At 43.9% G+C, this 24,456-nt stretch overlaps 1 protein-coding gene across 10 annotated transcripts; it reads right to left on the bottom strand.

Annotated features, from left to right (window-relative positions):
- Nucleotides 1–959: 959 nt before the first annotated feature.
- On the bottom strand, nt 960–24,040 carry LOC142436594 (uncharacterized). Of its 10 annotated transcripts, none has more exons than XM_075540149.1 (6): nt 22,602–24,040; nt 21,967–22,198; nt 18,050–18,177; nt 8,455–8,523; nt 7,496–7,629; nt 960–3,080 (listed from the first exon to the last, which is right to left on the bottom strand). In XM_075540149.1, exon 1 carries the CDS (start codon nt 23,666–23,668, stop codon nt 22,694–22,696), a length of 975 nt encoding a protein of 324 aa, XP_075396264.1. In that variant the 5' UTR covers nt 23,669–24,040; the 3' UTR covers nt 960–3,080; nt 7,496–7,629; nt 8,455–8,523; nt 18,050–18,177; nt 21,967–22,198; nt 22,602–22,693. The 10 variants fall into 10 exon arrangements, with proteins under 10 accessions (XP_075396264.1, XP_075396262.1, XP_075396261.1 ...); XM_075540147.1 differs by having other exon boundaries at nt 21,967–22,201; XM_075540146.1 differs by having other exon boundaries at nt 21,967–22,201; nt 22,565–24,039.
- Between the last annotated feature and the right edge of the window lie 416 nt (nt 24,041–24,456).

Consider the following 24,456-nt stretch of genomic DNA (forward strand, 5'->3'; position numbering starts at 1 on the left):
AGTATAGGTCAAGAAATGTTGATGGTGGGCCTCTCTCTTTGAATGAGTCTCAGAAGCATTTTTACATCTCTGGTCAAGGGAAAAGGAGGCCTGGTGGTGTAGTGGTTATGAGATGGGGGCTAATTGCATTGTCAGCAGTTCAAAACCATCAGTCTCTGTGGGAGGAGGGTGGAGCTTTCTACTCCCATAAAGAGTTGGTCTCAAAAATTCAGTTCTCAGTTCTACTCTGTCCTGTCTGGACACTGAGTCAGCATCAACTCAATGCAGGTGAGTTTTGGTTTTGGTGAAGAGAAGAGAGGAGGAAACGACGGATAAAGAAGAAGAGGCCTGTGAGGTAAATGAATGGGATGAAGAAAGCTAGGAAGACCAAACTAAACTCCCTGTCTCAATATTCAGTGACTAAGTTCATTGTGACTCACAACGATCCTATAGGACAATATAGAACTGCCCATGTGGATTTCTGGGAATGTAACTGTGGGAATAGAATCGCTCATCTTTCTCCTATGAACCGCTGGTGGTTTTAAACTACCGACTTGGTAGTTAGCAGCTAACGCTAACGCCCCAAGTTACCCCTTCCTCCGTCGGTGCTCGCAGGTGATTCATGGGGCTGGGAGAGTGGTCTAGCAATTTGCTGCTTAGCGTGGCCTCTTCCAGAATAATAAACGATGTCTCTAAAAATAAATTCGTGAAGAACAAGAAGGAAAACATACTCTCAAAATAAGTCTTTTTTGGTGTTTAAAATGGTTACACAGGCTTTCTTATGGTGGAAATGTACTTGCAAGACACCAGGAAAGTGAGTGAAAGCAAAAACTTGACTGTGAATTAGTCGGTGGATGGCTGCCACATGACCGCTTCACCTTTTCCCCCACTTTACTCCCGCTTTCCTTACTGCCACTCTACCAATGTTCTGTTCCTAGCAGCACAGGGGCACCTAAAAATAATACTGATGAGCAAGCAGAGAGGCTTGCCAAACAGACTTTTATTTTCAATAATTCCAGCCTGATAGAAGCGTTGTATGAATAGCACAGCATGATGATCTGCCCAGTAACCGCGTTAGTCTGGGTGCTTCAGCGAAACAAAGCCATAGCAACCATGCATAAGACAGAGTTTCATATACAGGTTAAGTGCACATCAAGAGTACATCCCAGCCCAGTGCTGCCCAAGTCCACAAGTCCAACGTTAACCCACTAACCCAGATGTCCAATACCAATCCACAAAGTCCTCCTCCATCTCACAGAACACACACTATGACGCCGACTGCAGGAGGAAAGCGGAGTCAGTGAATGTGTAAGCGTCTCAGCACTGGCAGGGGTCTCTACACGGGTGCTCCAGCACCCAGGGCTGCATCGGGGTAGATCCATGTGGCTTCTTCTTGGGGATGTCTTGCAGGAAGTGAGCCTTGCCAGCTGAAGCAGGGAATTGGCTAAGGCAGCTACATATTGGTCTGACCATTAGAAAGCAAGAGACTCGAGAACTCTAAAGGCAAGGTTCACCGAGCCATTTATCCCTCTGTCCTTCAATTAACCCCACATGTGTTTATAGGCCAGGCTGGCACAATAAACTAACTCAGTAACCTTCTCCCAGAGACCAAATTCAAAATATGCCAATTATTCCAGTAATGTGCTTGCAGCAACAACGGTCACTTCAGGATCGCATTACTCTCAGGTGTCATGTCTTCTCAGCCTCCGTCAGTCTGAAGTAGCTCCTCTGTCTCTCTGACGTTCATGGCCCTGACGTTTGTGAAGGCCAGTGATATTATAGAAACCCCCTCCAGTTTTGTTTGATGTGTATTCTGTTAGGTCAAGGTAATGCAGTTTTACCTGGAATACCAGAATTAGGATGCATTCTTACTGCATCTCATTAGGTGAGTTTTAATGGTTTGGCTTGCACTGACTGTTAACCAGAGTTGGCGGTTCAAAACCACCACAGAGGAACAGGCCGGACAACCTGTGTCTGAGAGGCCCTAGAGCCCATCGCATCCATGGGGCCCCCACAAGTGGAATCAATTTGATGACAATGAACAAGTGTTCATTTTTATCATTTGATTCAAATGGTGTTTTAAAATTAGGGTTCTCCACTATGAAGTTTTCTTCTTTTTTGCAATTGGTAACAATTTTGTCTGAAGATACTTTAAGACGGAGTAAAGTCGTGTCTCACTTTAAAGCACTAGATTTCGCATCATTGTTGTTTCTTGCTGAGTTCCCGGTACCTTGATTAGCTGGCATTCTAAGCTAAGAAAGCACTTCCTTTTCTATTTGTATATATCAGTGTGGACAAACAGATTTCTCTTTTATTCATGAATTTATTATCCATTACTCGCTTCATTGTGCTGCATCAATTGTCTTACCTTCCAGGTGGCTTCTGTGTTCTTTGGCCATGTTCACATCGTTCTTTGAGCTCACTGACTCCGTGGCATACCAAGATGTTAAAATCTCACTTCATTCCTGCTTTGACCCACCGTTGGAACCTCCAGTGATCTTGATTTCTTTAGTACGGAGAGATATTTAGAAACCAGGATTTGGCCATTAACTCTTCTCACTGCTTCGGCAATGTTGCTGCTTCCAGGTTATTTTAGTGGATGCACGCACCATCTCTCGGTGTGTGTCTTAGTTACATGTGGCAGAGTAGGCTTCATGTCGAGCTGCTAAGCACAAGGTCAGCAGTTCCACTCCACCAGCAGCTCCAGGAAGACGAAGCTGTATGCTCCAGCAAAGATTGTCAGGCTCAGAAACCCCAAGGGGCAGTTCTACTCTGTCATCTAGGGTTGCTATGAATCAGAATTAACTCGATGCTAGTGATCTGGAGTTTGTATCTATATTTGTTAAAAACTATGAAATTACATCTTTACCTCCACTTACAGCTTGACTCCACAAAGTTAATTTGAAGTCCTCCCTTTGCATATTTGTGTCTTCCTAAGAGACTTGGTTCCTTGTCCTCATACGTCATCATTCATCTGATGCTGTTGGTCCTCTGATCTGCTCAGGCATCCCTCCTTAGAGTCCTGAACTTTGCCAGATTGCCTTCTTGTCAGCTCCGATGCACTCTTTAGGCAAGCCCAGACAAGCACTGGACTGCTTTTCCTGCGGGACAGAGAGGAAGGCATTACGACTACAGGTAGACTCTGTATCTTTAAGCATTTGTAGACAACTCAGAACAGATGCATATGGTTTTTAAAATTTACCCTTACTTTATTGCAAGAAGAAGAGGCCTGGTGGCCTAATATGTTGTGTATTGGGCTGTTACCCTCAAGTCAGCCGTTTTAACCTGCCAGTCATTCTCTAGGAGCAGGTGAGGCACTGGGTTCCTGTGTAGATTTACACCCTTGGAAACCCATAGGAGCAGTTCTACTCCCTCTGGATAGTCACCATGAGTAGGAATAGACTTGATGGCTAAGGGTTTACTATAGGAGCCCTGGTAGTGCAGTGACTAAAGTGCTCGGCTCCTAAGTAGAAATACAGTGATGTTAACGCACATACGGCAGCCTGCTTTTTTATTTTTTTAAAGGATTTTCAACCTAGGCAACCCTCTGGTTTCAGTTCTACAGGGTCCTAGAAGTCAGAGAAGACTCCAGGCAAGTGAGTTTAAAGGATAGGTTCCCAAACTTCTTTGGCCTACTGCCCTGTGTTCAGGAAAAAACAAACCAAAAACAGCACCCCCAAAACCAAAGCAAACAACTCCTGCCACAATAGCACACAATCCAGGATAAAGCGCAGGTGTCTGACTTTTCCAATCACTTGCAGCAGTCCAGCATCCCCAGGGGATGTACTACCTACTTCGGGAAACACAGATTTAATGCAACAAAAGGCTTGCTATCTTTCCAATGCCTTCAAGTGGCACATGCAGCAAATGCAAGCGACTGTGATGAAGAATTTGTTAGAGGTCTGTGTAGTTGGCTTTGTGTCAGGTTGTTAACCGCGTCAGCAGTTAAAGGTACCAATCTGTGGAAGAAAGATGAGGTTTTCTACTTCCTTAAAGATTTATAGGTTCAGAATCTCAAGGGTTGGTACGAGTAGCAGTTGACTCGATGGAAGTGAGTCTGGCGATTTGTTTTAATGGAGAGGTTGGCTCAACGGTTTCAAAGCAATAGCAAAATTATGTAACATTAAAATGTAAGTAGAAGTAGTCCATGAATCCTAGGTTAGTAAGCCAGTGAGCATATTTTTAAATTAAGCTTTCTGTATTAGCAAGTTATTTTGACATCATACAACTACAATAGTAAATTAGCAGCAGTGTTATTTAAAAAGGGAGGCAGACTAAATGTTGTGAAAATATCAACATTTTCAAAATACTTTACAAAGTCAGTGCACTTGTGATCCAAATTCCATCACAAATTTTCAAAGAAATGGAAAAACTAATTACCAAATTTATATGAGAGAGAAAGGAACCTAGGACAAACACACACACCCACAGACACTATTCAAATTTTTCACAAAGCTAAGAGGGTCTTTCACTCCCAGCCTTTCAAACCTACTTTATTGCCATGCTAACACGCAGCCTGGGACTGGCACAATGGCAGGAAGACCAATGGATGATAATAGACACCTCAGAAGAAGAACCACGTATATACAGACACCTCCATTTTAAAATAAAAACTACAACCTATTAAATGAGTGAGAGACAGCTTTTCAACGAATCATGCTGGAAAACTGGATCTTCACCTGCAGGAGAATGAAACAAGAGCCAAACTTCATCCCATGACCCCAAACATTACCAAAGATGACCCAGAGGTGGCCAAGAACCATATGAAGAATTGTTAAGCTCATTAGCAATGAGAGAAATACAAATGAAAGCAATAAGTTTCCATCGCACACCATCACTTTTCAAAAAATTCAATAAACTAGAAATTAAGAAGTGCTGCAGAGGATGCAGAGCAAGAGGAACGCTGTAACCCTGCTGGTGGGAGGGGGGCGCCGTGCCGGAAGCCAGCGCGACGCGTGCGGCCATCAGCACACGCAAAGCCAAGTCCCTTATGACCTGACCTAGCAATCTCTCTCCTCTCTCCAACTTCTACGAAGAAATTAAGAGGAAAACACAAACAGACATAAGTACACCCATGCTTCTTGCCGCGATTTCTGCAATAGCAAAAACAAAGAACCAAACCCCCAACCCCAGAGCCATGGCTAAACAAGTTCTGGTACATTCATACGATGGAATCTTATACATCAACAAGGAGCAGTAACACTCTTACGCACAGAAAGACATGGACAAATCTAGAGATCTTAGGCTGTCGATATTACAAATTGACATATTTAATCTCCATTGTTATATGCAAAACTAAAGGAGCAATGTGGCTTGGGCACCAAAAAACGACTTGATGCCCGCGAGGAGGCCAGCAACAGGCGTGGGGAAAGGGGGAGGGGATACATAGGAGAGGGCAGGTTAAAAAAAAAAAAAAGGTTTCCATTAGAGAAAATAAACGCACAAAACCCCTCCAGACTCCCCAGTCTTTAGATGTAATAAACATTGGTCTGAGTGGCTAAACAATGAACATTGAAGCGAACTTGAAGTCTTCAGTGACATACAAGTTCATTTCAAGCATATGGCGGGGTGGGGGAAAGGTAGTCAAATTACTTGAGTGTTTTATTGACCCAAATTTAACGTAATCTAAAATATTGTTTATGTATTACATGTGGCATTTAAACATACATATTGGTATAATGAAACAGGCACACAAAGCTGACTTACCAATTATTGTAGTAAGTCTGAGGTACTGTTTAGGAGTAAATTGCACCGCAGGTGCCTGTTACCTTATAGTCTTTATTTCAGAGTTTAAGTCCCGTGTGAAGTGTAGCTCATTTTGTAATGCCTAACGTGTTCCAACATCTAGTCACATCCTCCATGTGGGAAAACACATTCACTTTGGTTTCAAAATTTGAAACTTCGAGGATCTGATACTAATTTAGATCCTACTGACTTACTGGCTCATTCAGGGACAATGCTGTCATTTCTGTTAGCTTGTCTCCTCCCAAAATAGGTGGAACTGCTTTCAATAAATATTCTGGTGCCAAATCTCTGACGGGGTTGGAGAAGAGGCACCTTAGTGATGAGATCGCCCCCCAAAGGCGGTTCCTTGGGACGGGCGGTAGACGTCCGAGGTGAAGAGCGCCTGCAGCAGGCACGCATCCCGAGAGGATGTGGCAAAGCAAAGGCAGTGAAGGAGCCAGAAGGCCAAGGGAACTGATGATAAGCACTACTGACTTCACTCATGTAACGTATATGTACTAAGGGCTTGGGATGCCCTGGAGTGCTTGCTTTGTGCATACATAAATAAACATGCCTCTTTATTCCATTTTCCTACGAACCCCTGAAGCCCCTTTGACATATTCCTCACCCCTGAACAGCCTGCAGTCTAGTAAGTGAGGTTTCTGTTAACATTTATGATACAAGGTGTCTCAAACATCTCACTGCAGCTGTTTACTTTGGCGAATTTGACAAGCATTTGCCAAACTACTTTCCATAAGGTTTACATCACTCTATAATGAGAGTTGGAAAAGTAATTTCTAAATATTACTTAAAATCCCCACTCCACACAGGATCTTGTGTATTGGGAAGGCAAAGTGGAAGAAGGGTTTTGTTAACAATTTTAGACTTCCTCAGGACATTTTTTCCCTGCACATTTTCTTCTTCTTCCGAGTTGCTTAACAGGTACCAGGGAAGTGGTAATGCTTTTCTGAGAAACAGTGGCTAGTGGCTACATTTTTCTAGATGTTGACGGTACAGGACTGAACTCCAAGGGGTATGGAAATGATCTTCTTGTCCAGAGGTTGGTAAACTGTGGAGACAGAACAGCCAATCCTGTTCCACACCATTAAAAATCAAAGAGCCAAAAAGATACTTTTACAAACAAATGAAATCACAATTATCTGAACCCTATCCAAAATCCTTTACAATTTTCTGTTACTTCAGAGCCACACATGCCTACTCATAAAACGACATATGGTTTGAGAGGCGCAGTTTGCTGACTCGTTCTAGTCAAATCACTATTGGGTTGTTGGCCTGTTTATTGCCTATTAACTATATCCCAAACCATCGAGTCAATTCCAAGTCATAGTGGCCCTGTGTAGAGTAGGATACAACTGGTCCTCTGGGTTCATGAGACGTCAACTCGCTACAGTAGACAGCCTCAGCTTCCTGGATGGAGTGGCTGCTGGTGTCAAATGGCTAACCTAACGGGCAGCTGCCCAACTCAGTCATCATGCCGTCAATTGTTCAGCGACTGGTACATGAGAGGCATTCAGCTTAAAGCTCCCGGGACTTTGCAAAAGCAGGTGATCATTTCATAACAAACGCTTCCCTGAGAGATTACGTGGCTGAGAGAAACCCATTTTGAGGTTATGGAAGAAATTACAGATTGCTCTTAAGTGATCTTCAATAAATAAACGATGAAGTCTGACATTTACACCTGTGCCTATGTATCTTCATTTTTCCCTCTAGAGAAAACACTGGAGAACATAGCAGTTTGGGGGAAAGTAATTAAGGAACTCAGAAGTAACACCGGAATATAAAGGTCCTCAGGCCGGATTACTGTTGGAGTTGGGGAGCAGACAGTAGGGAAGGTGTGCAGTGGGAGTCTGTCATTCTTCGTAGCAGAAGCTCCCCTCTCAGCTAGGAAGGTGCAGACAAAGCCTACTGAAGAGAGGGGAGATGCAGACCATAATTAATTCTCATGGTTAATGCAATTTCAACTAGCTAATAACAGACAAGGCAGTTCAAGAACATTAACACTTTGAGCCATAGGCAATCAAAACGGAGGGCTCATTCTGCTCAAGTCATAATACAGGTTATAGATTATAATGTTGCTGGGAAGCAACTATTTGCATACCCTAAAAGGTATAGCTTCTGCTTAGAATATTTCAAGAGAACTGCTATAGAATTCTGAACATTAAACAGAATTACCAGAGGTAAATCTCATGGAGCTAGAAAGAAATGATTCTACAATCATGGTTTTACAATTATATATTTGGATGATTATCACATCAGTTTAATTTGGCTATCTTGGCAAAAACTGAAAATGGAAGAGTGGCGCAGTATTTTATAATACTACAGGTCAGCAGAGTCTCTATTCAGACCCTATGGAAACATGTATTCCTTTCTCATCAAATGATACCTCTCTCTTATTCATAGATTTAGATACATAAAGTAATATATACGCAAATAAGACACAATGATCACAGAGAGGGATTGTAAGCATTGATGCTAACTTGTGGGCACACATTGATTTTAAGTGTATCTTTTACTTTAAATAGCTTTGATTTTCTGTCTAGAAGACAAAAGGGAACATTAATAGGTGTCACTTACTGAGTTTTCCTAGTTGAATGTTAGCGCTTTTAAGAACAAGTCAAAATTCATCACTTTCCACTTTGGAAGATTAAAGGAACCAAGATGCTAAAGAATGTCAGGAATATATTTTGTGCAGCCAGACTTTAAGAGGAACTGAACAGAGACCATACATGCCATTTGACTTTAAAGTAGAAGTCTGTTGGTCTATAATGTAATCCAATTAGGATCTGTCCAACTTGAAATCTGTAACAGAGAAGATATGAAATATGTTTCCTGTATCTATTTACCATAAATAAAATAGAACTTCATCACTGCAGTTCAGCAGTCCCTATCTGCTCAATGGGTTTTCTAGATGGCTTACATAGCAGTTTCTGAAGCTTAGGGTATAATTTGCTGAGAGATTTATATCTGTTCCTAGCTGGTCGTAAGGGCGAGAAAGAAGATAGGCTTCTAATGTTAATGCTGAAGTTGAAGCATGAAGGAAAAACTGCTCAGCACTCTTCTTGGTCCAAGGTATAGGAGTCTAGCTCCGGGGTTTTTGATTTTAGGTTTGGATTTCAAAGCAACTTTCCGAGCACAGGATAAATCGAGAACAACGTAACTGACATCATTTGAAGGTATCTTTAAATTTGTTCCTGTATGAAATCTGTGGGAAACAATGAGGGCAAAATGGAACAATTAAAGTTCCTGAAATGGAAAACACAATGTATTAATTCTGGAAGCACAGTGTGAGACTTGATCAAGATCAAAGGTGAGTAGGGAGTTATATTCGAAGGGTTTGCAGTCTTGCTGATAGTGTTTGACTGGACTGTGTCCTAGTTCTGTAATTAGACTTTAGCAAGCCTAGAAAAATACTTACATTTTCTTGTTTTGTTGGTGTGCTTCCAGCATTGATAACCAGTAGCTTAAGACATTCCGGTTATAGGTCAGGTCCGAGGCCTTATTGCAGATCCAGGGAAAATTACTTTTTGAATAATACATGGCCCAACCTTCAAATGTTAATAGGTTAGGAGGAGTTCAACTCTGAGCATTTACACATTCCAAGTAACCAGACTATACATGATTTTTACTTTCTCTTAAATGACTCCAAAAATACAATTTCAAAAAGTGTCCACATACACCCACAGCAGTAAGTTCAGACACATTCACTTTTTTTTACGTTTGTCTTTTTTTTTCTTTTTTTTACATTTTATTAGGGGCTCATACAACTCTTATCACAATCCACACATATACATACATCAATTGTATAAAGCACATCGGTACATTCTTTGCCCTAATCATTTTCAAAGCATTTGCTCTCCACTTAAGCCCTCTGCATTAGGTCCTCTTTTTTCCCCCTCCCTCCCCGCTCCCCCCTCCCTCAGGAGCCCTTGATAATCCACAGATTGTTATTTTGTCATATCTTGCCCTATCCGGAGTCTCCCTTCCCCCCTTCTCTGCTGTCCATCTCCCAGGGAGGAGGTCACATGTGGATTACATTCACTTTTTAAAGAGGATAAGCCATGGATTTTTCTTTGACAATTTAAAAGATTATTATAATATGTAGAAAATGTTATGCCCTCAACCTTCCTCATGCCGCGACCCTTTCATACAGTTCCACATTGTGGTGACCCCCAACCACAAAATTATTTCCGTTACTACTTCATCACTGTTATTTTGCTACTGTTATGAATTGGGCGACCCCTGTGAAAGGGCCGTTTGACCCCCCAAAGGGGTCACAACCCACAGGTTGAGGACCGCCGTGTTAGGGAATATATATTTCCTGTATGTCTGAAAAAAGACATTCAATATATTGTGCGGAATTTTTCCTTCTTCTCTCATAGCAGCAGCATAATTGAAAAAAAAACCCTGAGTATGATAACTCAATGCAAATGCAATCTCATGTTAGAAGTAAGCTGCCTTAGCGACGAAATCAGATACCAGAGCTTTTCTACAACAGGATTAAGCAGCGCTGCGAATTACCTAGAATCAATTCTCATGGGACACTGTTGGAAACATCATGATACTGAATTGAGAAAACACTTTTCTTATGGAAAAATCACGTCCGAGCTGGCCAGTTATGTTATCCAAGATAAGTTTGGTGATTATCCTGTAAATTAACATCGATTTTTGTATAGACTCCAATATTGCCGATCTCTGAGAAATCATCCTGGTCTCCAGAAGGGCCAGTTGCAGAGGTATGGCACATACCTTCTGGTGCAGAGGCTGTCTGAGGACACGAATGGCCGAGTTTACCACACCACGATGAAGACTAGCTTAAACACAGCAGAAGACAAAAACTTCCCCCAAACCCCAGAGACTAAAAACTACGTATTTATTGTTACTGGCGAACCCACAAGGTGGCACTAAAGAGAAAAATGACTAAAGTGAATATACAAGGAAGACTTACATAATAAATCCTATACTGAGAATTAACCAATTTTATGAAAGGGTCAACTTTTATTTAATAATTCACAAATCGTCTCCTTCAGGTGCATTGCTTTTCCCCTCCCACAAACTGTTGAGAGGAAAAATGCTTCATTTTATGACACAGTTGGTTATTTTTCAAGAGTCAGCAGTTTGCATTTTCTGTGGATCCCTTTTGCAGGGACGACTTTGTACAGATATAAACTGGTCAACTGTTTGGCATATAAATGATGATCATTGCACTTTTACGTTTTGTATAGTCCCCAGCACTTAGTTTCTTAATATAAAAGGCAATCAGTGTAACAACATATTATATGAGCTGGGGGCCTTTCAAACATTCCTGGGAAAATTCCATTATTTCTCAAGTCCATTTTTTTATGAACTTTTTGAAGATCCTTTTAGTGAGATTTTTAATATTTGTAATAATACCCCACAGCCAAAAGTCTAAATGTTCGAGTTTCAAGAATATTTCTGCATTCCCAAATTCCTACTTTCTTTTTAAGCCATTGAAAAGTGCCTTCTGGGTGTGTGGAAATGTTCTCAGAAAACAATGTGTGTCTCAAACAAATTTGGTGTAGTCTTAGTATCCAATCCTGAGACTGAAGATGGGTTCTGAATTAGGGTATCATGAGCTGAAAGGAAGAGTTTCCCTTTACTGACTATGCACAAGCTTTACTGACTATGCGCAAAGAGATGGAGTGAACCAGAAGCTGCTCTTCAGTTCCGAGGGAAGGAACTATGCTATTTGCACACAGACCTAAAACTTGAAGAGGGAAAAAACACAATAATTCATTCCTGTGTTAGGCTGAGTTGTCTAGAGAAACAAAACCAGTGACACTCAGATATTTATAAAAAGAACTTTCTATCAAGATAAAATTATATATTAAGAAATCATTCCAGCCCAGTCCAACCAACGTCCGTGGTCCTCTTCAGACTCTGGTAGCCCAAGACTGATGACACCGAAAAGTGAAGCGGGACGCAGGGACATCAGCCTGTGAACACTGGGATCCAAGGTCGACGGAAGCAAGGTGGGGCGCCAACAGTTCTCTGGAGAACCACAGGGTGCTGCCCTTGGTGGCAGGCAGAGTCCCAGCAAGGAGGCCAGTCAAGGGCAAGAGAGGGAGTTCTTCCTGCCTCGCTTGCAAAAGGCCATACCCTAATGAGGCATCCTCAGGCTGTGACCTGAGGGATAGGTTGGACTCCACCTCTGCACCTTCACACAGACATAGTGGACTGACATCTAAGCACAACTCCTTTGCCTAGTATCCCGGTAGGAATTTAGTGTAGTTGACAATGTGATTTAAATTTTTAGCATTATTTTGCATGTTCGTCATGAACTATTTTCTAGCAGAAAGTCTGCTTCTGACACAGACATTAAAATGTCCTTGACCAGGAAGCTGACTATGCAAGAACAGGGTTTAATATTACAATATTAAAAATAAGACACCGTGTGCCAAAATCAGCTTTTAAAAAAATCACACCTAGGCATATGACTTCCATGTTAGCTGTATTTTAATACTACACTAATTCACCATATTTTTGTCAATTTATCCACAATGATCATCTGATAGCTAGATTTAATATTCTACTTAGTATAGTTATATTTATATATCAAATAAGGGGCTGTGATGATTTTTTTCTATTAATGTAAAGAGATGGGATAAATTACTGTAAGAAAGATTAACATTTACAGATTAGAGTACGTGGAGGCACTAAAGCAGGATGTGTTTCACCTTTATGTGCGTTTACACTCAGTATGTCTTTTATGCAGATACTGACTGTGGTTTGAAAGTGGTGAGGCGCCGTTCAAATCGTGTAAATTTCACAATTTGACCATCTTGGGTCAAAGGGGAATATTTTTAATGCATCCACAAGTTAAGATTTGTAAAGCACATAAACTGCTTGTTCTGCAGTATGAAAATAAGCTATCGTCAACTCTTTCAACTACTTAGTTCTCAATCCAGGATGGATAATGCTGTGCTTTCTATAATCATTATTTTATAAAATTATAATTATTCTGCGGAGGGTCACACTACACTATTCTCTATTTATTCACTTCACGTAACAAACACCCAGGTAGCACTTCTGTACGCTAGTAAGAGTAGAGCTCAGAGCTGTCTGGTTCTGCCCTACACTCCTAGTTCAGTGTCTCACCAACTTCATAACTTATATAAAGAGTTTCAGCTATGCACTCAGACTTGTTACAGTTGCTTACCTTTCTGAGAACAGGATAGCATTATGGTTACCTGTAGAAGTTACAGAACAACATGACCTGATTTGGAATCTGAGCATTGCCACAGCTGTTGATTGAAAAGGGCTCTCACAAAGGTATGTTGCAGTTCTAACCCTTGCTAGGTATGACGGTAGCTTTTTAGCACATAGGATTCTTGCAGAAGCCCTCGGTTGGCATGAGGTCATCCTGGAGCAGCGTGGGTTCTAATCCTGTGTGGCTGGTGTTCTCGTAAAAGAGGAGCAGCACGGACTTAGGGCAGCCATGTGAGGATGCATCTGACAACCCGTGAATTTTTCAATTTTAAAAATGTTAAATTTTTAAAAAATTTTGAAAACTCATGAAACAATATTTATTGTAAATTAGGTGCGTGTTTAATTTTCAGATCACTAACTTTGTATTCAACAATTTAAACTACTAATCAAAGTCCCAATAGTTCACCCTTCATCCACTCGATTTCTCTTCTCCCTCTTGTGGACCGCCTTATTCCATTTCACCTAATGAAACACCTGTTAACAGCCTAGCCCATTGCTTTGTCTTTCCTCCATGGCCTCCCAAATTCCAAAGCCTGTTCCCTTTAGCATGGAAGTCCTCATCTTGGTTTCCCCCCTCGTTATAAGAGTGGTCTCATATCACACTTCTCCGTTTGTGACGGCTAATTTCATGCATCATCATATTCTCTAATTCCATATGCCAGGACATGATTTGTGGTTTGGTGTTGGTAGTTTTAGTGATGCATACTATTCTATTGTGTGTTTGTGTCAGTTTCTTTATCCGTTCTTCTACACTTAGGTTTTTTCCATCTTCTTGTTCCAGCTTACAGTGTTGCATTGAACATGGATGTGCTTATGTCTGCTCCTGGTACGGCTCTTACTTCTTTATGATTTACACCCAGCAGCGAGATTACCAGGTCCTATGGAATTTTTATTCTCAGCTTGATTTCTTACCGATGACTTTATGGCTCTGGGTTTTACTTTTAGGTCTTTGATCCATCTTAAGTATGTTTCTGTTCATGGGGTGACAGGTCTTGTTTCATTCTTCTACAAAATGGAAATCTAATTTATCTAATGCCATTTGATGGTTTTAGGACCTTTTTTGAAGATAAATTTTCTTTAGGTGGAAGGATTTATTTCTGGCATCTCGATTTGGTTCAACTAGTCTATGTACCAGTGTCATTGTGCCAGTACCAGGACGTTTTCGATAATGTGGCTGTACAATGGGTTGTGAGGTCCAGAAGGGCGAAGCCTCCTCCTTTGCTTTTCTTAAGTATTTTTTATTTTTATACCTCCTGGGTATCTTTCCTTACCACATGAAGTTAGTAGTGTCTTCTTCATGTCGTTAAAGAACGCATGTGGAGTCCGGATCTGAATTGCAATTGTATTCATAAATATTCTTTAAGTGGTTCTCTTTCGGCTTCTTGTAGAAGCATAGTTTCGCTGTACACGTCCTAGGTTTTTCTGGTGAGGCTTATCCTTTATTCCTAAGTACGTCTCATTGTTTGTGTGGATATTGTAACTAGTATTGTTTACTTGATTCCTTTTTCTCATATTCTTCCCGTATTGCTCTCATTAGCACACAGGGATCAGATTATGTGTATGTTAATCTTGTATCCTGCCACGTTGCTGAGTCTCCTCAGATTGTTTCTAACAATTTTCTGAATGTTTGGGGGATTTTCTATGTATAAAATCATATAATCTTCAAGTAGTGAGACTTTGACTTCTTCCTTGCCAATCCACATTCTTTGATTTCCTTTGACTGTCCAATAGCTCTGGCTAATCATTCCAGCACAAGGTTGAATAATAAGAGTGATGAGTCTCTGTCCGATTCCCACTCACTAGGCGGGGATCTTTGCCGCTTTCCTACATTGACGAAGAGAGTGGCCTTTGGTTTATAATCTATGGCCTTAATTGTGTTGAGAAATTTCCCATCTAATTCCCATTTTGTTGATTGTTTTCATCAGGAATAAGGGGTGGATGTTGTCAAATGCCTTTTCTGCATCAAACGATATGACCATATGGTTCTTAACAAAAGATCTTAAGAGTAGCAGTTCGCAACCTGTGGGTCGTGACCTTTTTGGGGATCAAAGGGCCCTTTCAAAGGGGTTGCCTGGTTCGTAACAGTATCAACATTACAGCCATGAAGTAGCAACAGAAATAATTATGTGGTTGGGAGGGGGTCACATGTGAGGGACTGTATTAAAAGGTCGCAGCCTTAGGAAGGTTGAGAACCACTGTCTTAGAGACTTGGAGTGGGGGGGAAGGGCTATGGCCTGGTCTACACATTGAATTAGACTTCTAGCTTCTAAAATTATGGGATAACATTTCTGTACTAATATGTTAACCACAGTTTATGATGTGATCTGAGCCTTAGAAACCTAAGACAGTCACCAACTAATTAAATTAGTTTAGGCACATTAATTTCTTTCAGTCTCATTTTTTTCAAATAGGGATCATGGTAGCAATGATCCTGTTGGGGTCATTTTCACGATAAATGAGATATTCTAAAGTCGCTCAACAACCATAGGGCACGTGGCAAGTTCTCGGTGTTGTTAGTTGCGGAGCTGGTTCTGACACACAGGGACTGCATGTACAGCAATGCCGCACCACCTCACAGCATTGCTCTGTTTCACATTAGTGCTGCGGCTGGGGCGCCGCTTTATCTGAGGTTCTTCCCATTGTCTTGCTGCCTCTCTAGTTTACACTGAAGTTCGAAGTTACCATTGATCGGGTCTCTCCTGATACCATGTCCAATGTGCGTCAGGTGACATTTCACCATGCTTGCCTCTAGGGAGCCTTCTGGCTGCACTTCTTCCAGGACCGGTGTGCTTCTTCTTATAGGCCACAGTATGATCTTCACCAAGACCGCAATCAAAGGTAACAATTTTCCTTCGGTTTTCTTTATTCATTGACCACAAGGGACTGAAAATACCATGGCTGTGGTCAGGCTCCCCTTAGTCATCAAAGAGGAACCCGCCTTTTGAACACCTTTCATAGGTCTTTTGCAACAGCTATTCCCAGTTCGGTATGTCGTTTGGCTCCCTGCCTGCTGCTTCCGTGGACATTGACGGTGCACTCAGTGAAAATGAGATCGTTGGCACTCCCATACTGCTCTCTTTATCATGGTGTTGCTTATGCTGCGAGGGCCTGTGTTTTCTTGATGCCGAAGGGAAATCCACATTGAAGGCTGCGTTCTTTGTTAGTCATCAGTACGTGCTTTCAATCTTCTTTACTTTTAACCAGCTAGGGTACATGATCTGCACATAGCAGGCTGTTAACGTGCCTTCCTGTAATCCTGAGTTCAGTTTCTCAGGTTACTGGCTGAGCACACAGATGGAGTAAGGATGATGAAAGCATACAGCCCTTCCAGTAACTTAGTCCTGATTTTAAACGATGCGCTATCCTCTTGTTCTGGTACAGCCTCTTTGTCTGCACACAGGCTCAATAGGAGCAATATGAAGTCTTTTGGAATTTCCATTCTTCGCAAAGTTATCCATAATTTGTTATGATCCACACAGTTGAATGCCTTTGTGTAATCAATAAAACACAGGTTGACTTCTTATTTGTATTTTCTGCTTTTCTGTAAGCTCCATCTGCCATCAGCCATAATATCCATCATTCTCCACCTTTCTCTAAATCTAGCTTGAATCTCTGGCAGTTGTCTGTCAATGTACTGCTATGCCCACTTAAGGATATTTCCAGTGAAAGCTTACTTGTACTAATATATTGGTGGATAGTTGCCAGAGTGAGCCGAATTACCTTTCTTGGGAACTGGCACAGATGTGAGTCTTTCCCAGTCAGTGGAGCAGGTGTCTCTCTTTCCCATTTCTTGCTGTAGGTGAATGTGTGCTTACAGTATTATCTGTTTGACAAAACAGCTCAATTGCTATCTGTTAACTGCACAATTCCCAGAGCCTTGTTTTCGCTGATGCCTTCAGTGTAACTTGGACTTCTTTTTTCAGTACTGTCAGTTCTTGATCAGCTGTTCTCTCCTGGCGTGAACTGAACATTGGTTGATCAGTTTTTTTGGCTCTCGATTCCTTCCTTATTATTTTGTTACTTTGTTTTGTTGAATTTTTGTCCATTCAATCTTTCAACATTGCAGTTGGAGGCCTGAAATGTTCTTTCAGCTTGAGAAAGTCCTCGATAAACCTTTACCATTACCTAATTCTTACATAATTAATTCTTGTCATAGTTATGTATTTGAACAACTTAAGTTCATGACAAAAATATGTTGGTATCTTATAGTTTTCCTTTCTTCAGCTAGTAGACTAGTTAGTTCAGACTAGTTCAACATAATGTATCCCTAGAAAATGACCCAATTTCTGTTCTGTGTGTAAAATCTGGTGCCTATTATGCTTGCAAGCTTTATAAATATATAAGATTTCCACAGTACATACTTTGCCTTTTTATAGAGTTTGCCTCCTGAGCTTATAAAACAAAGAACCCAGAGCAAACACTGAAGTTTTAAGTTGTCATTGATCCAGTGTCAGAGTGGAACTGAGCTCCACAGTGCTTCATCAATGTTTTTTTGGGGGGATGGTGGTGGTGGAGGGGGTAGTATACATTAACAGGCCTTTCTTCTGCTATGCCTCTGGAGGATTCGCTGTCAGTGATTTGGTTAGCAGCTGTATCTGTAACTGCACTACCCGGGGACTATAGCCAACTGTGTGTGTTACTGAGTTGATTCCAACTCATAGTGATCCTGTAAGCCAGAGCAGAACTGCCCGATAGGGCTTGCTAGGCCGGATGCATTACTGGAGCAGATTCCTAGGTCTTTTCTTCTGTGGTGTTACTGGATGGGTTTGAACCAAAGAGCTTGCTGTTAGCAGTGAAGCATTTAATTGTTGTGCCACCAGGCCTCCTTGATTAGGACCCCCCAACACCCCACCTTGGTGGAAACATAACTTTCCAGAGATCCCAGTTATCTCTTCTGTGCGTATAGTTTTCAATGCTTGATTGGGAAAAACCCTGGATATTTGGTCAGATTTTTCCTTACATTTCCCATCTATTTTCTGCTTAGACTTAACCTTGTTTTGATGTAAGAATAATCAGAAGACTTTCAATAATTCTATAGCAATGCTAGTGGGGGTGGGGTAATGACAGCTTGAAAGTTATTTGAAAAGTTCAAACCTACCTTCTGCTCCACAAAAGACATGGCAATCAGATTTGCTTCCCCAGAGATTATAGCTTAGGGACCCCGACCACGTGTTCTACTTGGCTCCATGGAGTTGCTTTGACTTGACTTGAGATTGATTCAATGGCCTACAACAAGTAAACATATTAATGCATTAAGGGATTAAGGGACAATTCCATAGTTTCACCAATGTTTATGTGAGGAACAAAAGACAATGACATTTAGATGTAATTTCTATTCACATAGATCTTTAAAAACAAACAGAAGTCAGACAACTCCCAGTTAAATCAAAGGCCTTATCTATAGTGACAAACTACTCACATCATGGACATTTCCATGTTTCCATATTAGGGCTAATTTTAACCAATTCTCTTTCCATCCTCAAGATGGTGAGGAACGTTCTACCCACCAGGGTCGTTCTTGTGGAAATCCCTCACCACTGCTGACAGGTGCAGTGGCGCCACATGTGAAATCAACAAGTTGTGCAATATGAAAAGATTAATAAACCAGACAATAATATGAATTTTTCCAAAATAAAAATTTCATCGCAATTTCACGAAAGGCAGTTCATTTTGATCATTTACAGGGACAAGGTGAAGTATAAATTTAATTAAAAACAACTTCTCTTTGGACTCATGAATATTAAATATTCAGACTGTTTCCATTTTTACAAGTCAACTAGGGCCACAAAATTGACTTCACGGAAAAATCATAATATTATTCAAACAAATTTGTGTTTTCATTTTTCTGTTGTCACATGGCGGTAACCAGCTTCTCCATATTCATGTCAGCATGGTCCCCAATTGCGTGTGGTCTGCAGGACCTCAGCCCTCACAGCACACGCATCGACCCTGTTTGACTGCCAGTGTGGGGAAGGTTTGATCCTTCCTCTCTGCTCCACTGCTCCATTACATAGATGGCTTAAAGAACAGAGATTGTCTTGAAGTTAGTTGTGGAGGTTAGGAGTTCAAATCCAGGGTATTGGAAGAACCATGCTCCCTCAGCTCTAGAGCAAGATCTTTCCTTTCCTCTTCCAGTTTCCGCAGGCTCTGGGCGCTTCTCAGTGACTGGGCTTTGAAATGCATCTTTACATGGCGGCCCTCTTCCTCGAGTGACTTTATCCTCTCGCCTGCTCTCCTCTTTTAGAAACCGTCTCTCAGATGGAATCAGAGTCCTCTCTCATTCCTAAGTGACAAACCTCATTTCCAAACAGGGTCACATTTCGATACAAGGATGAGGGCTTCCACCTTTTAATTCAATCCATATCATATTTGCTATTAAACATTTTATAGTGTCTCTTTACCCATTAAAAAGGTAAAAATTAAAAATTTCTCAATGGAGATAATTGAGAAATCTATTGAAAGCAGAGAGGGTAATATATCAGTTTCTAAGTCTTTCATAAAAGTTAAGAACTAGTAGCGTTTGCCTAGTCCCACTTCTCCACAGTCAGTCACCCCCAAAACTGAGCTCATTCAGTCACTGGACTTAGGTTGTGTAAGCAGCTGGGACTGACTCGGGCTCTATCTAGCTCTTTCTCCTGAGCAACAGCTGCTTCTGGATGAGAAGCAGTAATCGCACTTGAAGGGGCCGAGAATCCAAGGGCACTTAAATTGCACCTCACCATACAAACCAGTTTCCAAAGGAGAGCAAAAAGAGCTCAGGTGTAAACAATTAAAGCATAAAGTCTCTGCTCTGAAGCCAGCACATTCACGAAAGGCAGTTCATTTTGATCATTTACAGGGACAAGGTGAAGTATAAATTTAATTAAAAATAACTTCTCTTTGGACTCATGAATATTAAATATTCAGACTGTTTCCATTTTTACAAGTCAACTAGGGCCACAAAATTGACTTCACTGGAAAAATCATAATATTATTCAAACAAATAAATGTGTTTCTGAGAAAAAACATCATGTACTTGGAAAGCTCGATATTTCCCTAGGGAAATGCATGGCTCCAGAACTGGCCCAGTCAAAAGTGTCTTTATCCCAGTGACTCACAACACAGAAGGCCCATAACACCAATATTCCTTGGTAGAAATATCAGGGTATTATTTCTTGATATTTTTGTTGGACATACAATCTAACAGAAACACAGGATAGAAATAGCAGGTTCTAAGAAGATATTACTATTTTTCCAAAGACCCTGCTTCTGAGGGTGAGGGTGCTAAAACACTTTCAGAAAACACAACACCATAAAATCAAACAAAACCTCACTAGGATGCTTTTATAACATTGATATGAAAGGCAGAAATATCCATACACTTGACCTTGATAGTCAATTTATTGAGTGAGGCTACATTTGGGGAATCAGTGCATTAAGAGGTCATGTCCAGTCTACTTGAATTTCAAAAAAATCATTTATTAATTCAGTCACATTTAGTAAAGCCTTTACTAATTGGTACATATATATTCTTTATCTCAAAATATCTGAGAGTTTCCTTGTTGTAGCACTGAAAAGAACATGAACACATTGAAAAGGCATAAAGAACGGAAATGTGCCCCATCTTTTCATGACGACTAGCACTTCAGAGCAATACTGAGTGTGTAAACTTCTTCATTAGGTGGCGGCTGTCAGACCCCAGCGAATGGTTCCAGACCTTTCTGATCATCAACGTGTGATGAATCCATGGACTTCAGATCAATAACCTGAATTGGCAGATTAAAACCTGAGGTCAGGTGATCTGAGAAGGGTCCCACCATTCCGTTCCCCTGCTGTGTGATGCTATGAAAGCAAAATAGGTAACGCTGCGCCTTGCTTCTTCCAATGCATTTAGCCAGATACATATGGGCAGCAAGAGCACAGCGATGTAAAAACAGAGCAGAAAAAAGTAACTTGAACAGAATGTGGCATTTTCCCTTGGTTTTGCTAACGGCCCACATACAACATGCTTTTAAAAAGCCACCCTAGAACATTTTCTCTTCATCATTTTCAAGCAGCTTAAATGGACATTTAGAATGTATAGCACTGGGCATGTATTCCATCTGGGAAAAATGGAAAAGAGATTTAGCACGATGGGTTGCATTTCTATAATTGTTGTTAGGACAAAGTTGATGTGTACTTGATCTCTTGTCTTTTGGTCATATTTTAAGGTCATCGTACCTTTTCAGCTCTGTAGTAGCACTACATGTTGCTTTTTGTAAGGAAAATAATTTTGAACATAATCAGTACACTTTATATTTAATTATAAATATCGATTCATTTTAAATGCCTTGAGGATTTGAAGACTTGAAAGACACATATAAGAGGAATTCTCTCATTCTCTTTATATTGTGAAAACTATTTTTATGGACTCTAAAGCCAGTAACACTTCGCTTTATTAAACACCAGTCCCCTGCCTCCTGGATGTTAATTTTATTGGGGCTGTCCTCTGAATATTCTTCCAATTCGAGCTATTCCTGCACAGCCCATGCACACTCATAGAAACTCTGCACCACCGTTCAGAACTTCCCCGTGCAGACATGTGTCCACAGCCAGCCAACGCCGCTCCGTGCCTTGATAAATATTGGCCTATTATAACCATTCTTAACAAAGTTTATTTCCAAACACATTTTTGTAACAATCTTCAAGATAACACCGAAAAACTGCACAAGAGTCATCTTGACTGGGTGAAGCGGGGAAAAAATGCCGACCAATTATAGCATTGCTTTGTTTACTCCTCCAGCAAGTCTGAAGTATTGGGGCTCTGAACCCTGTTGTTCTGTCTCAAGTATATGGTCCTGGATGTTATGTTTAGGTATTATGTTTTTATCATTTCTCAACTCTAAAGATACGGGAGGGAAATTCTCTCTCTAGCTTGTACAGCCAGAGGACTCCAATGCTTCCTTGCTAACCACAATTTAGTACTGCACACCTGCACACATCATACTGTATAATATATGTCGACAGTCTATGGAGAATTTATCTCAATTTACATACAGCTCTCCAAATCCTCTGGTGAGCCTGATGTGAAATCTGAGACAGGCCAAATCTCCCCAACAGGATCTTCTTTTCCTCCAGGGGGTTCACCGCCAAAGGCAATACAGATCCTTGGACAGCGCGGTGGGGCTCGAGATTCCGGGAGAGGAGTGGCTGCGGGGCTTGTTTCGCTGAAGATTTACAATGTAGTTCTTGCAGGCGGCTCAGCAACCCCCTCTGTGGCGGTGGGTGTCTGCTGTGACAGAGCGGGGAAAAGCTCTCTAATCTCCCGTGCCTGCCTCTGCCTTTCAGCCGCTCCCCTCTCCTGCCTTCCCTGCCGCCGAGCGCTCTCGCCTCCTTTGCCTTTCTAGGGGAGGGGGGGATGTTCGGGTGGGGTGGGGGGGGTAATAGGTGTTCAGTCCCTGAAGGCAGCTAGAGTAGCTTTGGCAATATAGACCCGAGCCTGTGTGCGCGCGCACACACACACACACACACACACACACACACACACACACACACACACTCACTCACTCACTCACTCACTCACTCACTCACTCACTCACTCACTCACTCCAGCTCTCCCCACGGGGATACCAAGCCAGCCCGAAGCTCCAGCTACCTGCAGGGGGTGGCCCGGCCGGGCGCTCAGCGCTTACTTGCCATCTGCGGAGGGCAGAGCCACATCCAAACCAGGGAGGGCGGTTGGCTGTCCGGTTGGCAAGCTGGAGACGTTGGCCGCCACCGCGGCTTAAAGTGTCCAGGGTGGCGAAGAAGGAGTCTCCAGGGCAGATTCCCGGAAGGGCTCCGAAGCTCCCGGACTTCCTCCGGCGCCGGCGCTCCAGTCGGTCCCTCCTGGCCATCCTCTCGGGCCCTTCTGCGGGGTGCTGGTCTGGGGCGCCCCGGGGCCGCCGCCGCCGCCGCCAGCGCAGCCCACCCGGAGGAGCACTGAACGCCCCGGCGACACCGGAGTGGGGGGCGAAAGCGGGAGCCCTAACTTCCCCCCGCGGGACCCTCGCTCGGCGTCCGCCTCGCAGTGGCGCGCAGCCCGGGGCCGGCGGACGGGCTCCCGCGGAGAGCGCGGCGCAGGGGAGGGCCCGGCGGGAGCGGCGGGCGCGCAGGGGGCGCCCGGACCCCGCCCAGGAAGTAGCGCGCCGGCGGCCGGCGGCGGCGCCTTCCAAGTTGGGCGCGTCCGCGAGCCCGCCCCGGGCGGCCCGGCCCGGGGGGAGGCGGGGCTCCCGGGGGCAGTCGGGGCGGCCCGCGCCCCGGGCCGGCGCCCGTCCTGCGAGAGCGCGGGCCGGAGGCTCCCGGCTGCCAGGCGGCGTCGCGCCGCGGGCCCGCGTGCGCTGCCGGATGCCCGCGCCGGAGGGGGCTCGGGGCGCCCGCCCGCGGGAGGTGCTGGGGAGGGCGGGGGAGGAGGCGGCGTGATGGCCCTGGACGGCGAGCGGGGGGAGCAGGAGGAGGAGAAGGAAAAGAAGAAGAAGAAAAAGAAGAGGAGGAAGAAGAAGAGGGCAGAGGAGGGGGCCGCGGAGAGCCGCTCACCCTCGCAGGCCACCATGGGGGAGGCCGCCGCCGCCGCGCCCCGGCCGGGCGGCAGGGGGCCCTCGGACCCGTGGGCGGACTCGGTGGGCGTGCGACCCCGCACCACGGAGCGCCACATCACGGTGCACAAACGGCTCGTGCTGGCCTTCGCCGTGTCCCTCGTGGCGCTGCTCGCCGTCACCATGCTCGCCGTGCTGCTCAGCTTGCGGTTCGACGAGTGCGGCGCGCCCGGCGCCGACGGCGGCCCCGCGGGCTCCCCCGCGCGTGACCGCAACGCCAGCCTCCCGGGAGCCGCCCCGCGCAACCACCCCGCGGGCGAGGGCTCGGCGCCGTCCGAAGCGGCCGGCCAGGCGACGCCGGCGACCCCGTCCGCCGGGCCACCATCGGAGGAGGAGCGCGAGCCGCGGCGCCCCTGGACCCAGTTGCGCTTGTCGGGCCACCTCAAGCCGCTGCACTACAATCTGATGCTCACCGCCTTCATGGAGAACTTCACCTTCGCCGGCGAGGTGAACGTGGAGATAGCGTGCCGGAACGCCACCCGCTACGTCGTGCTGCACGCCTCCCTGGCCGTCGAGAAGGTGCAGGTGGCCGAGGACCGCGTGGCTGGGGCCGTGCCCGTGGCCGGCTTTTTCCTCTACCCACAGACCCAGGTCTTGGTGGTGGTGCTGAACCGGACCTTGGACGCCCAGAGGAATTACAACCTGAAGATCGTCTACAATGCCCTCATTGAAAACGAGCTCCTGGGCTTCTTCCGCAGCTCCTACGTGCTCCACGGGGAGAGAAGGTAGGGAGGGGCGGGGCCCCGCGGCGCGGGACCCTCAGGACCCTCTGGGCTGCCTGCCACCCACCCCCCAGACTCGGTCCCATTCCCTCTGGGAAGCAAGGGGTGGCGGCGTAAAGTCACCAGCCCAAACCCTCTACTCCCCAAAGCCCAAAGCCCGTCCCCAAAGCCCGTCCGCTCCGCAAACTCAC

Source organism: Tenrec ecaudatus, unplaced genomic scaffold, assembly GCF_050624435.1.
Source record: "Tenrec ecaudatus isolate mTenEca1 unplaced genomic scaffold, mTenEca1.hap1 Scaffold_44, whole genome shotgun sequence".
Taxonomy (NCBI): Eukaryota; Metazoa; Chordata; class Mammalia; order Afrosoricida; family Tenrecidae; genus Tenrec; species Tenrec ecaudatus.

Bases quoted from the DNA above. Each gene is read 5' to 3' on its own strand.
- LOC142436594 (XM_075540153.1), bottom strand. From the start codon at position 23,668: ATGGTGACGGCGAGCAGCGCCACGAGGGACACGGCGAAGGCCAGCACG.